Here is a 13,049-nt window from a genome sequence, read left to right as displayed (position 1 = left end):
TGAGGCACAGAGAGGTAACTTAACTTGTCCACTATCATGTGGCTAGTAAACGGATCTGGTATTTGAACTCATATTAGCTGTTTCCATGGCCTATGCTCTTATATCAAACAAGCCTTACCATTTCTGAATGGAAAATTGTGGATTCACATTGTCACGCATTTGTTCATCAATTCCCTTCAACAAGTACGTCTTTAATGCCTAACATTTCTCACTGTCCCCAGTGGGCTGGGATTACAGTTATGCCACAAAAAATTGTATTTACCCATATTCAGAATTCTGGCAGCTTCAAGATGACAGACATGAAATTACTGCTCAGAGAAAAAGAATTACTTCTCAGAGAAAAAGAGCCATCACACAGTCTATGCAAAAGGGACATAGGCCACCTTGTGGCCAGAGGAAAACATATAATCTCATGTAAAAATACCCTATAGATTAAATAAAAAGAAATCAGAGTGGGTTAGGTACCCTGGTTCATTCTCATATTGTATCTTTGTCTTTCCTGCAATTATAAGCTGTACTCATTCATTCAGCAAACACTGGCTGTGCCTTATACGCCGTGGACCAAGTACTGGGCATTATGAGTGTCAGAATTTCCAGGTGACCTGTCTCCGCCACAAGCCGACTGATGAGTTCCTCGGCAGTGGAAACTGCTTCCTTTTCCCCACAGTATCCCAAACGCCCAGAACCAGGCCTAGAGCAGAGGTCGGCTAAAGTCCACAGGCCATTTAAATCCACCCCATTGCCTGTGTTTGTAAATAAAGTTTCACTGGGACGGAGCCACGCGCATTCCTTTATGCGTGGTTCACAGTTGCTACAACAGCAGCGCTGAGTAGTTGCAACATAGTACGGCCCACGAAGCATAACACTTTACTACTGGCCCTTAAAAAGAATTTGCCAGCCCTTAGGTTAGAACATATAAGAACTCTCAGTAAATACTTGAGGAGGAGGAACAACGTGAAGGTGGGAAGGGAGCTATGGGTGGCACTGCTGGCAAACCCAGAAACATCGCCCGTCTATTCTGCACACTCACGAGATCTAGAATTATTAAGTCATAATAAATTATCTACAGTGACATCTGCATCCTTAGTGGTCATGCTGGCTGCTTGATACTTGGGCACATACTTATGTCAATAGTTATAAAAATCTGGATGAAATGGACAATTTTCTAGAAAAAGGAAATGAATTCAGAAGGAGTTGAAAAATCTGAATGGAATCAGAATCATAAAGACAATTGAAATACTGTAAAAGTAATTTATTCCCATAAAAGGCAGCAGGCCCAAATGATTTCAAATACGAATTACTTAAGAGTCTTCACAAATAAAGTCCCATCTAATTTAAATTGTTGTAAGTTCAGACAGAACAAAACTTCTTCAGTTATTTTTACAACCCCTGCAATGTCACTGATACTAAAAATTGACAAAGATACTATAAAAAAGAAAATCACAGACCAATTTACCTTGGAAACAGAAGAAAAATTATAAATACAAATATTAGCAAGTCAAACTTGGGAATAAATTTTTTAAAAGTTCAATATTTTAAAATTACACTCTATTCATAACTGTCCAGTATTGTAAAGTCTATTGTTATAGGTCATAAAGCAATAAAACAAAGGAGAAAAATCATATGATTGTCTTTATGGCTGTCAAAAAACATATGTAATGAAATCCAGTAATTATTCATGATAAAATTTTAGTGGAATGGGAATAGAAGAAAAAATATATATGTACATGTGTATATATCGGTATGCATACACATCCTGATAATATGTGAAAATATCAGTCTTCATAATACAAAATGATAAAATATCAGAATTAACCAATTAAGGTTAAGACATTAAAGTTATGAACAAGACAAAGACATGTTATCATAATTATTAACACACAATTAGGTAAAAAAAAGCATGAGTATACAAATTTGAAGAGACAAAAGTTTTCCTGTTAGGTGACAATGTTACTGAGTATGTTGAAAAGTCAAGAAAATAGACTGAAAACAATTACATGCAATAAGAAAGACTTCTGTTTTAAGATGAGTGACTCTAAACACGTTTACTTTCTCATTCTCCCCGAATATTAAACTTTCAGTTTGAAATGACATTCACATACTGGAAAAGAGTTAATAAAGAAATCCTAGGCATATTTTGGTAATATTTATGAACTCCAAGCCTCAGAAGGTCATTCTAAAAGCCATCCCCGCTCCTACACACATTCTCTCTCACACACGCACAGACACACACACACACACATGCACACACACACACACACGCGCACACAGGTTTACTTACAAGCGGAAGATAATTTTTGATAGCAACAGAGGATTTAAAATTCAGTGGAAATATATCTTCAAATTTCTGAGGAAAACTTATTTTAAACTTAAAATTCTTTACCAAGTCAAACTAGCATTCAGTCATAAGGAAAAATAAAGACATTTCTCAAGCACACAGATGAGCTTGAGCAAAAATAAACAAATAGATAAATTCAAGAAAGCATGGGAAGACTTGGGGTACAAGAAAAGGTGATGAGCAAAGAAACCACTAAAACTATAATGAAGCTGTAAAATTCATTAGGAAATGATATGTAAGGAGTTACAGGTGTAATATAGAAAAGCTAATTAAAAAAAGACTTACAATATCTGGTTGTGCCCCCAAAATATATAAGATTAAAATACAAAAAAGGGAGAAGTAAAATTATGCTGTGTTTTATCATGGACCACACATATGTGAGCTGGACAGACAGAAAAGGACATATTCCTGAAAACATAATTTGAGGCCCCAGGTCTGGCAATTGTAGAAGTCTGAAATGTCAAGGTTTTCAGTGGTAAGAGCCAAGAAATCCCTCCTTTTATTCTCTCAAACTAGTCTGAGTTAGGTAGTTGACGTCTTTTGGCTTACACCAAAGAGTCCAAATTAAAAAACAAGCTCAAGGCAAGTCTGATTTGAGAGAGAGAGAGGGAGGGTGGGAGAAAGTATTCATTAATTGAATTACAGATGAGGAAGGGAACTTAAGTACAGATCAGAAGAATATTTAAAGTGCCCTGAATAATCCACTAGGAAACTATTGGAAGTAATGACTTCATCAAGGTTGCAGGATACAGGATCAAAATATAAAAACCAATATTCATTTTACCAAGGCAATTCATTTTATTTTACCAAGGCAATTACCAAGGCAATTCATTTTATTTCTATATATTTTCAATGAAAAATGTGAAAATAAAATTAAGAACACAATTTCATTTCTAATAGCACTAAAAGATAAAATACCTAGGAATAACTTTACCAAAATAAGAGCAATACTTGTACTCTGAAAATTACAGAACAGTGTTGAAAAAAATTAAGAAGAGCTAAATAAATGGAAAACATCTCATGTTGATGTATTGGAAGTCTGAATATTATTAAGATGGCAATATTCCTCAAATTGATCTACAGAGTCAACAAAATCCCTACCAGAATCCCATCTGAATTATTTGTAGAAATTGACAAGCTGGTTTCTAAAATTTATATGGAATTGCAAGGGGCCCAAAACAGCCAAAAAAATAATTGAACATGGAGAACAAATTTGGAGGACTCACGCTTCCTGATTTCAAAACTTTTTATAAAGCAACAGTAATCAAGACATGGTGATACTGTCATTAAGCTAGACATATAGATCAACTGAATAGAACTGAGACCCTAAAAAGAAACCCATGTGTCTACGCTCACCTGATTCTAACAAGACCACATTTAAAGGGGAAATAATAGTCTTTTCAACAAATGGTACTGGTAAAACTGGATAGCTACATGCAAAAAAAATGAAGTTGGACCCATACCCCATAAACAAAAATTAACTAACATAAGTCAAAACCCTAAATGTAAAAGCTAAAGCTATAAAACTCTTAGAAGAAAATATTGGAGTAAATTTTCATAATATCTGATATGGCAATGGATCCTTAGATATGACACCACAAGCATGAGCAACAAAAGAAAACAAAAGATAAATTAGACCTCATCAAAATTAAAACCTTTTGTGCTTCAAAAGATACTATCAAGAAAGTGAAAAGATAATACACAGATGGGAGAAAATATCTGCCAATCATACGTCACATAAGGGAGTGGTATCTATAATACATGATGAAATCTTAGAACATAATATTAAAAATTTAAGTAAAATGCAGCCAATGAATCTGAATCTTTCATCACATGACAAGATGTTCAACATCATTAGTCACCAGGGAAATGCTAGTCAAAACCGCATTGAGATAGCACTTCACATCTACTATGATGGCAATAATCAAAAAGTAAGATAATAACCAGTGCTAGTGAGAACGTGGAGGAACTGGAACCCGTGTGCTGGTAGGAATGTAAAATGATACAAGTGCCATGGAAACAGTCTGGCTGTTCCTCAAAAAGTTAACCATAGAGTAACCGTATGACCTAGCAAATCCACTCTTACCTAAAACAACTGAAAACAGGTTATTAGAACTGAAAATTGTACCCAAATGTTCAAAAGAGCACTATTTGCATTAGCCAAAATGTGGTGATAAAGAGGTGGTAGCTAAAATGGTATGAAGTTTCCTTCTGAAGTAATGAAAATGTCCTAAAATTGACTGGTGACAGTTGCAAATGTCTGTGAATATACTAAAAACCACCGATTTAAACACTTTAAATGGATTAATTGTATCATACAGGAATTATATCTCAATAAAACTGTTTCTTAAAGTATAATATTAATAATACAAGAACCGGTCAATAGTGTTTCTTGTACTCCTTGTACAAGCTCTATGTTGATCCATATTATATCTACATATTTTCATATTCTTCTTAATACTTTTCATTGCTTTACAAATTCCTTAAATTGTGTCACAACCAAAGAGTTATTTTTTTTTTTACTGTGCAATCAATTATTCTCTTTTTTTGTCCAAATACAGCTGAACCTTGAACACGGCAGGGGTTGGGGCACCGACCCTCTACACAGTCAAAAACCCCTGTATCACATACATCACCCTCCACATACGCGGTTCCTCCGTATCCACGGTTTCACATCTGCAAATTCCACAACTGCAGATCGTGTAGTACTATAGTATTTAGTCCTGACAAAAGTCCACGCATAAGTGGACCCATTCAAACCCATGCAGTTCAAGGGTCAACTGTAAAATCATCAATGTAATTAATTACAGAAAGAATGTGTGAAAGTAATAACCCCTAATATTACCCTCAGTAAACTGCCTGTTTCTACAAGACACTGAGCATATCACACTCCATACCTGGCCTGCCATGGTATCAAAGAGAAATTGATCAGTGCACATCAGAAACCTGGAGAAGAAAAAACCCTTGTTGCACAGGATTACTATATTTTGAGAAAGACCAGGAAAATGGGAAGGAGAAAGAACATTTATCAAAATAGACAACAGGGCATGAACAGCACCAAGCAAGCCAGCCTGGCACCCACGGGGTACACTACACATGCACAGCACTTCGACTACTAGAAGCCACTTCCTCAGTGGAGTCTCTCCAGAGCACTAAAGCAGCAACGCTACATGTGGCGGAAAAAAATTCTATTTCATATGGCTTTCAGCCACAGTTGCCTGTGAGTCTTCTAGAAGAGAGAAATAATTAAGACTAAAACTAAGTAGAATGAACCTCAAGATCAGGAAGAATCCACTGGAAATTCCTAATATAACCTATATGCAAAAGGTATTCTGAAGAAATCATAAAAAGAAACTAAATATTTTTCCAAATTAGCTCTCCACTAAATAATCAAAAACTCTGAGGTATTTTTCAAAACACTGTTCAAAACCCCTCCAAAATTAACAGAAGTGACAAATAAATCAAGGCAACGCCTCCAGATCACTAAGCACCACCCTTTCATCATATTTAAAACAGCATGTATGTCTCGTACATTAAAATGTTCCACCACATATTAGGACATGAATCTGAGGATTAAATAAAATCATTTTCCAAACAGAAGGCAACCTACCATTATGTGTTCAAGTAGAGAATCTATTGCAACTATGTTATCAAAATACGTTCTGAAAAAAAGGAAGATAAAACCTTTAAGTAATGTTATTAGAACAAAGAACATGTTAAACTTTGAATACATTTTCCAATTTTGTCTACATTTAAATAAAAAACTTAAAGGTATATGTTGTTTGATTTTTGTCCTTTTGTGGAAACAACCAATAATATTATTTTAAAGAGAGAAATGAAAGTTTGTCATTGACTTTAGTATAAGGACTCTAATTCCGGAGGCTGCATTAAGTAATTATTTTATCAGTAAGTATTCAAGGTAGAGAGAAAGTTTGGAGCATTTAACTAAAACTATGAAGAAATAAAATTGGTTTCATCAAATTTAATATCTCATAAATAATTTTGATCTAAAATAAAAATATTTAAATTTGCTAAATCTCATTAATATGCTAAAAATGTAAATTATCACTGAAAAACTCAAAAGTTAAAATGTAGTTTAACTGTACTAAGAAAGCAAGGCAATTCATTTCAGAAGAGATATCAGAATACAAATAATGACAAGGACCTGACAACTTTACACAAGTAAAATATATATTCATCATTTTGAACTGCAAGTAAATATTTTGGAGGCATATGGTACAGACATTAAAATGTAGTCCAGAGAAACAGATGAATCAACAGGCATGTGTTATAGGGAATATATAAAGGAATATTCTTAACATAGACTCGATTGGCAAGGTACTGCTTTCAGTTTAGTTTTGTGAGAATTTAGTAATGTATTCAGGATTAAGATAACTTATAGCAATAAACAGTGCCTTTTTTTTTAGAAGAGAAATCATCTGGCTTGAAGCTACTAATATGCTTAGTTACACCATCCACTGAGGAATATCCTGCAAGGAACAGGGTGAAGCAAATGGGTTTCCCACTGGGGAACAGATTTCAGGTGTCACATGAGGGTTTTAATTGGACTTTGGGAGACCTGCAAAGTATTCAAATACGTTAGTACGAGAACGTGCACAGCTTCCCTTCCTAGGTGTTTCTGAAGTAGTAATACCATGTGTCCCAGAGATACTAATTCCCTCTCAAAGAAGATAGTTGGCCTAGGGTATCAAAAGAGCACTCCCTCAGTCCCACACCTCTCTAATTTTATATTCCGAAGCACAAAGCAGCAACTTCAGAATCATTAGCGCTGAGGATTACAAGACTTGGTGATGAGTTAGTTATGAAGTGTGCCAGGGTGACGTGTGAGCGAGAACACAGTCGGAGTTGTGTTGGAGGCCTTGGAGGCACAGGTACATCACACCTTGAGTTAACTTGTCAGAGGACGGGACCTTAAGTTACCATGTCCTGGGGCGCTTTAGATTTCAACAATTAAGCAGATGGGTCAGATAGATACGAGATCTTCCCTGTAGCAAGCAAACCCAATATGAACCTGAAATTTAATAAATATCTGTAATTGCTTCCACTGCCAGCCCAAGGGAGTTTTTCTAGGTCAAACTTCAGGGAAATGGAGCATTTTCTGGAGAATGATATCTGAGCTACTCTACATGGGATAATTAAAACGATAATATTGAGTCTGTTTTAATGTACTGACATTTGTTGAAAAGGCCAGAGAGGACTTTTTGGAAAATAATAAACTAGGACATTTCCTCTCCTTCTACTGCTGTCAGTTTTCTCCTATGAAAATAGAAATATCAATACTTAGGGCATCTCTCTATATAGTCTCTAACACCTTCTAGTGAGTCTGCTTAGAAAATATATACCAACTTGCAAATTAAGATCATCACATATACATCTGCGATCCTTCACTTGTAAAGTGAACGTGGATGAGAATGTAACTCTATGATCCAAAACAGGACCGACCATACTTACCAGACCACTTGCCTAATAAAGATTGGTCTTCTGTTACTGACTGCACTAGACAGTAATCTATCACTGTCAGAGCCTGCACTTAACCTAAACTGTTGATCAATAAGAGCTACCACATCCCTAGAAATGAACACTTACTTTGATACGTCGAGTAGAAAGTCATTCAATTCCGTCTGTTTGGCAAGACCTCTGCATACCTGCCATACAAAATAATGGCTATTAATTTTAAGGGAGTTCTGCTTATTTAAGAATAAAAATTCCAGAATACTATTTACCTTATTTATTTAAAAAGGCATAACACAATCACTACTTCAATGCTTTTAAAATTGTACTTGGTTGCATATCCTACCTACATTCAATACTGTCAGGTCCAGGAAGCCCTTGCTTCTCACACCATTATCCTAAAATATATATACATTTTCTCCCTATCAGACAGTTCCTCATCAACCTGAGTTTGCTGAAATGGACTTAAAGGAACAAAACGAGAAAAAGTGGAAGATACAAAATAGAATTCTATTGCTGCCATGTTCCTGAACTTAAAAGTCTAGTTATCGGGGAAACTCCATGCAGTTTGTGATCTTTTAAATTAGATCACATTTTCAAGAGAATCAGGTATCTTAAATAACAATTAATGTTTAAGATTAATGTTTTCATATACCACTTAGTTTAGTGGATGTTTTAATTTAGGAAATGGAGTCATAAAAATATCAGTGTTACTGCCAGGAGGAGGCCATTCCTGGGCTTTCAGTGGAAAACAAAAACCAGGATAGGGAACATAAATAATTTAACATTGTATGTAAATATATAAGAATAATTAATTGGAAAATATTGAAGGCAGGGAGTAAGTAAATATAAGCAAATAGATCAAACATTTTAGAAACAACAAAATACCTAATACCCAAAAACAAAGCCCTGGGTTACTCGTTAACCTCCATTCCGTTCCCCAGCGCTGCACTCCAAACACCCCTTCTCCTAGGAAGCCCCTGTGAAAACAGCCCAAAGACACACCTGAACCTGATGTATGGCTACTGAAGCCCAGGCAAGATTTGCTGTTGCAACCTAAAAAAAAAAAAAAAAAAAGAGTATGAAGCAAGTTTTTATCAGTCACACGCAGACATCCCAGCGAAGGACTCTAGCATAAATATATATGAACAATTTTGTAAGATCGTTGCATTTTTGAATATTTTGCCAAATGGGAATTGTCAAATATGTATAAAGTTTCTCTTTTATATTTCCCACTTCTTTATTACTGAGTTTAATGCTCTCTTGTTCCTCCTACTTTGGGTTACAAAGGAAGATAAATTGATTAAGAGAGCTGTCATCCAATGATTTTAACATAAAATAATTATTTTTCAGTTCCACCAAAATTCTATTAAAAAGGCCTCTAATGACCACTTTAAAATGAGGAAGTATTTCCCAGACTTCGCTGACAAGTGCTCAAACTTCCAGCTATTCTATTTCTTTGATTTTTCATCCATCTAACAAATATTTACTGGGTGCCTACTAGGTACCAGGCGCTGTTCTAGATGCTGGAGATACAGCATCAACGACAGACCAGCTCACAGCTGGTGCGGGCAGAGGGAAGGGCAAGAAAGAAAATAAAGCGAAGCGCACGTTATACTGGCTGGTGACGGGGCGATAGCGGAACAGAGGCACGACAGAGGGACGGGAGCCGCTCACGTCCGTGTGCGGTGTTCAGAGAAGGCCGATCAGAGAGGGTGACCTTAGAGCACATTCCCGAAGGAGGCAGCTGGGGCTGCGTACAGGACAAGCGCAGCGCAAGCAAGCGGAGGGAGAACAGAGGCGCAGGCTGTGCGTAGGGCAGGGCCCAGCATGGCTGCAGGGAGGGAAGGGGCTGGAGCAGTAGAAGACGGGTCATCTTGGTCAGTGCACACGGCGCAGGCCACGGAGGAACCTGGGCGAGCACCACGTCTGACAGATAGATCGTGTGCTGTTTGGTTTTACTAGGATTGGGCCGTTCCGGTGCAGGGAACAGTGAACGGAAGTTATTGTTTCCCAAATGGATTTGATGCTGGAACTTCTATTCAGGACATACTCTAGGAAGAGGACATTTTTAAGGGGTCAACTAGAATGTGAAAACTCTCCAAAGCCATCCTACTACTTCACTTGATTCACAATATGGTATTTTATTTTTATTGTTAAAATGGATCCTTACTAAAATAACTTACTATAAATTTCTATATCGCTACATTGAGTGAGTTTCCTCTCTAAATAGCTGCAAAACAAAAAAAATGTTTTAAAAAATCGTTAGTATTAGTATCAAAATATTATTAAGCAAATTACGGTTTTAAATATTCACTCATTAAATATTCATCATGTATTAACTGAACACTATTAATAAGCGCCTTCAGTGAACCAGGTACAACTAAAAGCCCTCACAGGGAGTGTCCAGGCCTCACCTCCTGATGACTCAGACAGAAGGCTTCTTTGCCCCAGTGCCGGTACAGCTCAAGGATGCCGATCAAATCACCGATCGCCGTGACAATTGGCAAACAAAGAACAGACTGGATACGCGTCCCTGATTCCAGTCCGGTACCTCTTGGAAATCGTTCATCCTAAAAAAATAGAAGGGTAAAAGATATAAATTCAGTGAAAGTAATGCAATCATCAAGTTATGATTCTATCAGAAAATTCCTGATACTCGTCATCAGTAATAAGCAGTCCTTTTCAAAGGAAAACCAAATGATCATGGCCACTATAAACATTGCTTAAGAAAATGCTTATCTTTAGCAACGTGGAACTTATACCCAAATATGGATTTAATGTTTCTTTATCATCGTACAGTAGAATTTAATTAGTGAATGAATATACATAACTTCATGCAATAATAAAAGTAATTATGATGGTTAACATTTATTTATTTCTCACCTGGTATGTGCCAGAACTAAGGGATTTACAGGTATAATGTCACAAGTGAAAATTACTCCAAATATAAATGCCATAGGAAGGAAATTACATGTATAAAATTTTTTCTCTTCTATTTTTAAGGTTAGAATAACACAAAAGCATATGTTAATGAAAGTCATTGTAAGTGAACCTCAAAGGCCCATATTAGATATTCAAATCATCCAATAATTACCAATTACCTATCATAAGAAATGAATCGGTTCTTTGACTTAATTTTCTAGCTTAGCAAAATCACTCAAAGGAACACAAGAAACTCAGATGAATTAATATCAAAACATCAATTCTATTTATTCAGTTTCTGTGGTCTACAGGAAGCTTTTCATGAATAGACTGGTATAAATCTATACTTTGTAATTTACAGATATTTTGAAAGCTTGCATATACATACAATAGAACATTTTCAAATGACAACTTACACAGTATCTACTTTTTACGTTTACTTCTTAGAAATGAAATATATTTGGCATATAACATTGTGGAAGTTTAAGGTATACAACATGTTGATACGTTTATATATTGTAATATGGTTGCCACTGTAGCATTGTTAATACCTCTATCAAGCCACATAATTATCTTTTCTTTTTTGTGGTGAGAATAATTAAGATCTAGTCTTTTAGCACGTTTGATGATTATAATACAATATTGTTGTCTATATACATTATACTGTGAAACATTTATTTTTAGCACTTTTTCTTTTCTTATTTTTGATAAAGTAACTAGTAACCTGATTTGTTCAAGGCTATACAGATAACTAGTGGCAAAAACAACATTAATATCTAGATTTTGTTACTCCAATTTAGTACTTTTTCAGAGCAAATTCATGACACCTATATACTTGTTTGCATGCTTGTCAGTTTCAAAGTCTGAGCTCATGCAGTGACATTTCATCACAGTGTGCACATGCACTGTGGGAGACTGCTCTGAGGGCTCTGTTTTGTCCTGTTCTCTGTACCCATGGCCTTGGTCAGACCCTCCTACTCTCAGTCTGGGCCTCCCATGGGATTTGCTTGGCTAACTTGAGGGCAGTGAATTTGATGTAAGCAGAGGCTTGTAAAGTCACTTGCATGTGTTCACTTCTTCTCTCTGACACCTGCCACCATCATAAGAACATGAGGCTAGCCTTACTGGAGGGGGTGGTGAGACACACACAGAGAACGAAGGCCACCTAAGACTGGCCAGCTCCTAAGTGACGGCCAGTTGATCTCAGACACATAAGCAAGCCCAGTCAAAGATAGCCCAGATCAGCAGAATGGCCCAATCCAGAGACAGTGAGTGGTGGCTCTATGACCCCACTAAAATCTGGGGTGGTTTGTCACACAGCAATAGCTGACTCATTCATATATATCCTGCTAGGATATGAAACATAAAACAGTAATCATCTAGTCTATATGACTATGAGTATACATTTTTATGCTTAACTATACGGGCAAATGTTGAAAGAACAACTACTCAAATCTACATCTTGGGGGTACGTGAGATATAATTCTTGGAGTACAAAGAATTAGTTTACATACAAATGCATTTATTGATCTGTATCTTGCTTTAAAGCTTTTATAAAATGGCTTAAATTATAACATCAAGAGTATATGTTATCTTTCTTAATTAAATACTTCAGGTTACGAATGTCACAAAGGGTAAAAAGCCACTTACCCCAAGGATGTCTTCTACTAGCAACGTTTTTCTGGACTTGGCCACATAGGCAGAGGTGGTGGTGCCCTGGGCGATGGGCCCAGCAGGGATGAGCCTGGGTTTTCCTTCCTTGATTCCAGGTGGGGTAAACACACAAAGGCTCTAGGAAGAAGAAAGGAATATGTTTTATAGACTTAGGAAAGTCTTTGGCACAGGACGAAAAGATTACTTAACAATCGCGAGAAATCTGTGAGCCAAGGAAAAGTAGAGACATAAGATGAGGAAAGGTGTTTTGCAATGACCAAACTGAGCATCTGAGGTGAAATTCTCTTTCATATGTTCTACGCACACAACACACAGGCTAGATACAATACTCACACAAATGTCTAGGTGCAGAAAATCTCTTAAAATAGCCTCCGATTTTTATCCACAGAAAATAATAAAATGAAAAAAAAAAGTAAGCTGTCCTTGGGCTCAAGAAACTATCACACAAGAAACAGATACACTGCACCCCACCGCCCTACAGACTTGCCACATGGCTCTGTAACTACAGGTCAACATGATTTGGTTATATTTTTTCATTTTCATTAAAAATCTTTCTCAGAACATTATTTCTATTTTTAATACTCAACCACTCCATTCCTGAAACTGACCTGCCCATAAAATTACAGATTCAGAATACTAT

General features: G+C 36.3%; 1 protein-coding gene across 1 annotated transcript in view; it reads right to left on the bottom strand.

The window, feature by feature from the left end:
* PDE10A (phosphodiesterase 10A) overlaps positions 1-13,049 on the bottom strand; it is a 587,420-nt gene that overhangs the window by 67,319 nt on the left and 507,052 nt on the right. The window contains 5 exon segments of the mRNA XM_068550956.1: positions 5,949-6,000; positions 7,946-8,004; positions 8,816-8,866; positions 10,228-10,383; positions 12,386-12,526. Coding sequence (XP_068407057.1) covers positions 5,949-6,000; positions 7,946-8,004; positions 8,816-8,866; positions 10,228-10,383; positions 12,386-12,526 — 459 coding nt within the window.

The sequence above is a fragment of the Eschrichtius robustus genome, chromosome 9, assembly GCF_028021215.1.
Source record: "Eschrichtius robustus isolate mEscRob2 chromosome 9, mEscRob2.pri, whole genome shotgun sequence".
Taxonomy (NCBI): Eukaryota; Metazoa; Chordata; class Mammalia; order Artiodactyla; family Eschrichtiidae; genus Eschrichtius; species Eschrichtius robustus.
Note: the sequence above shows the minus strand (reverse complement) of the source record. Positions and strands in the feature narration are given on the sequence as shown.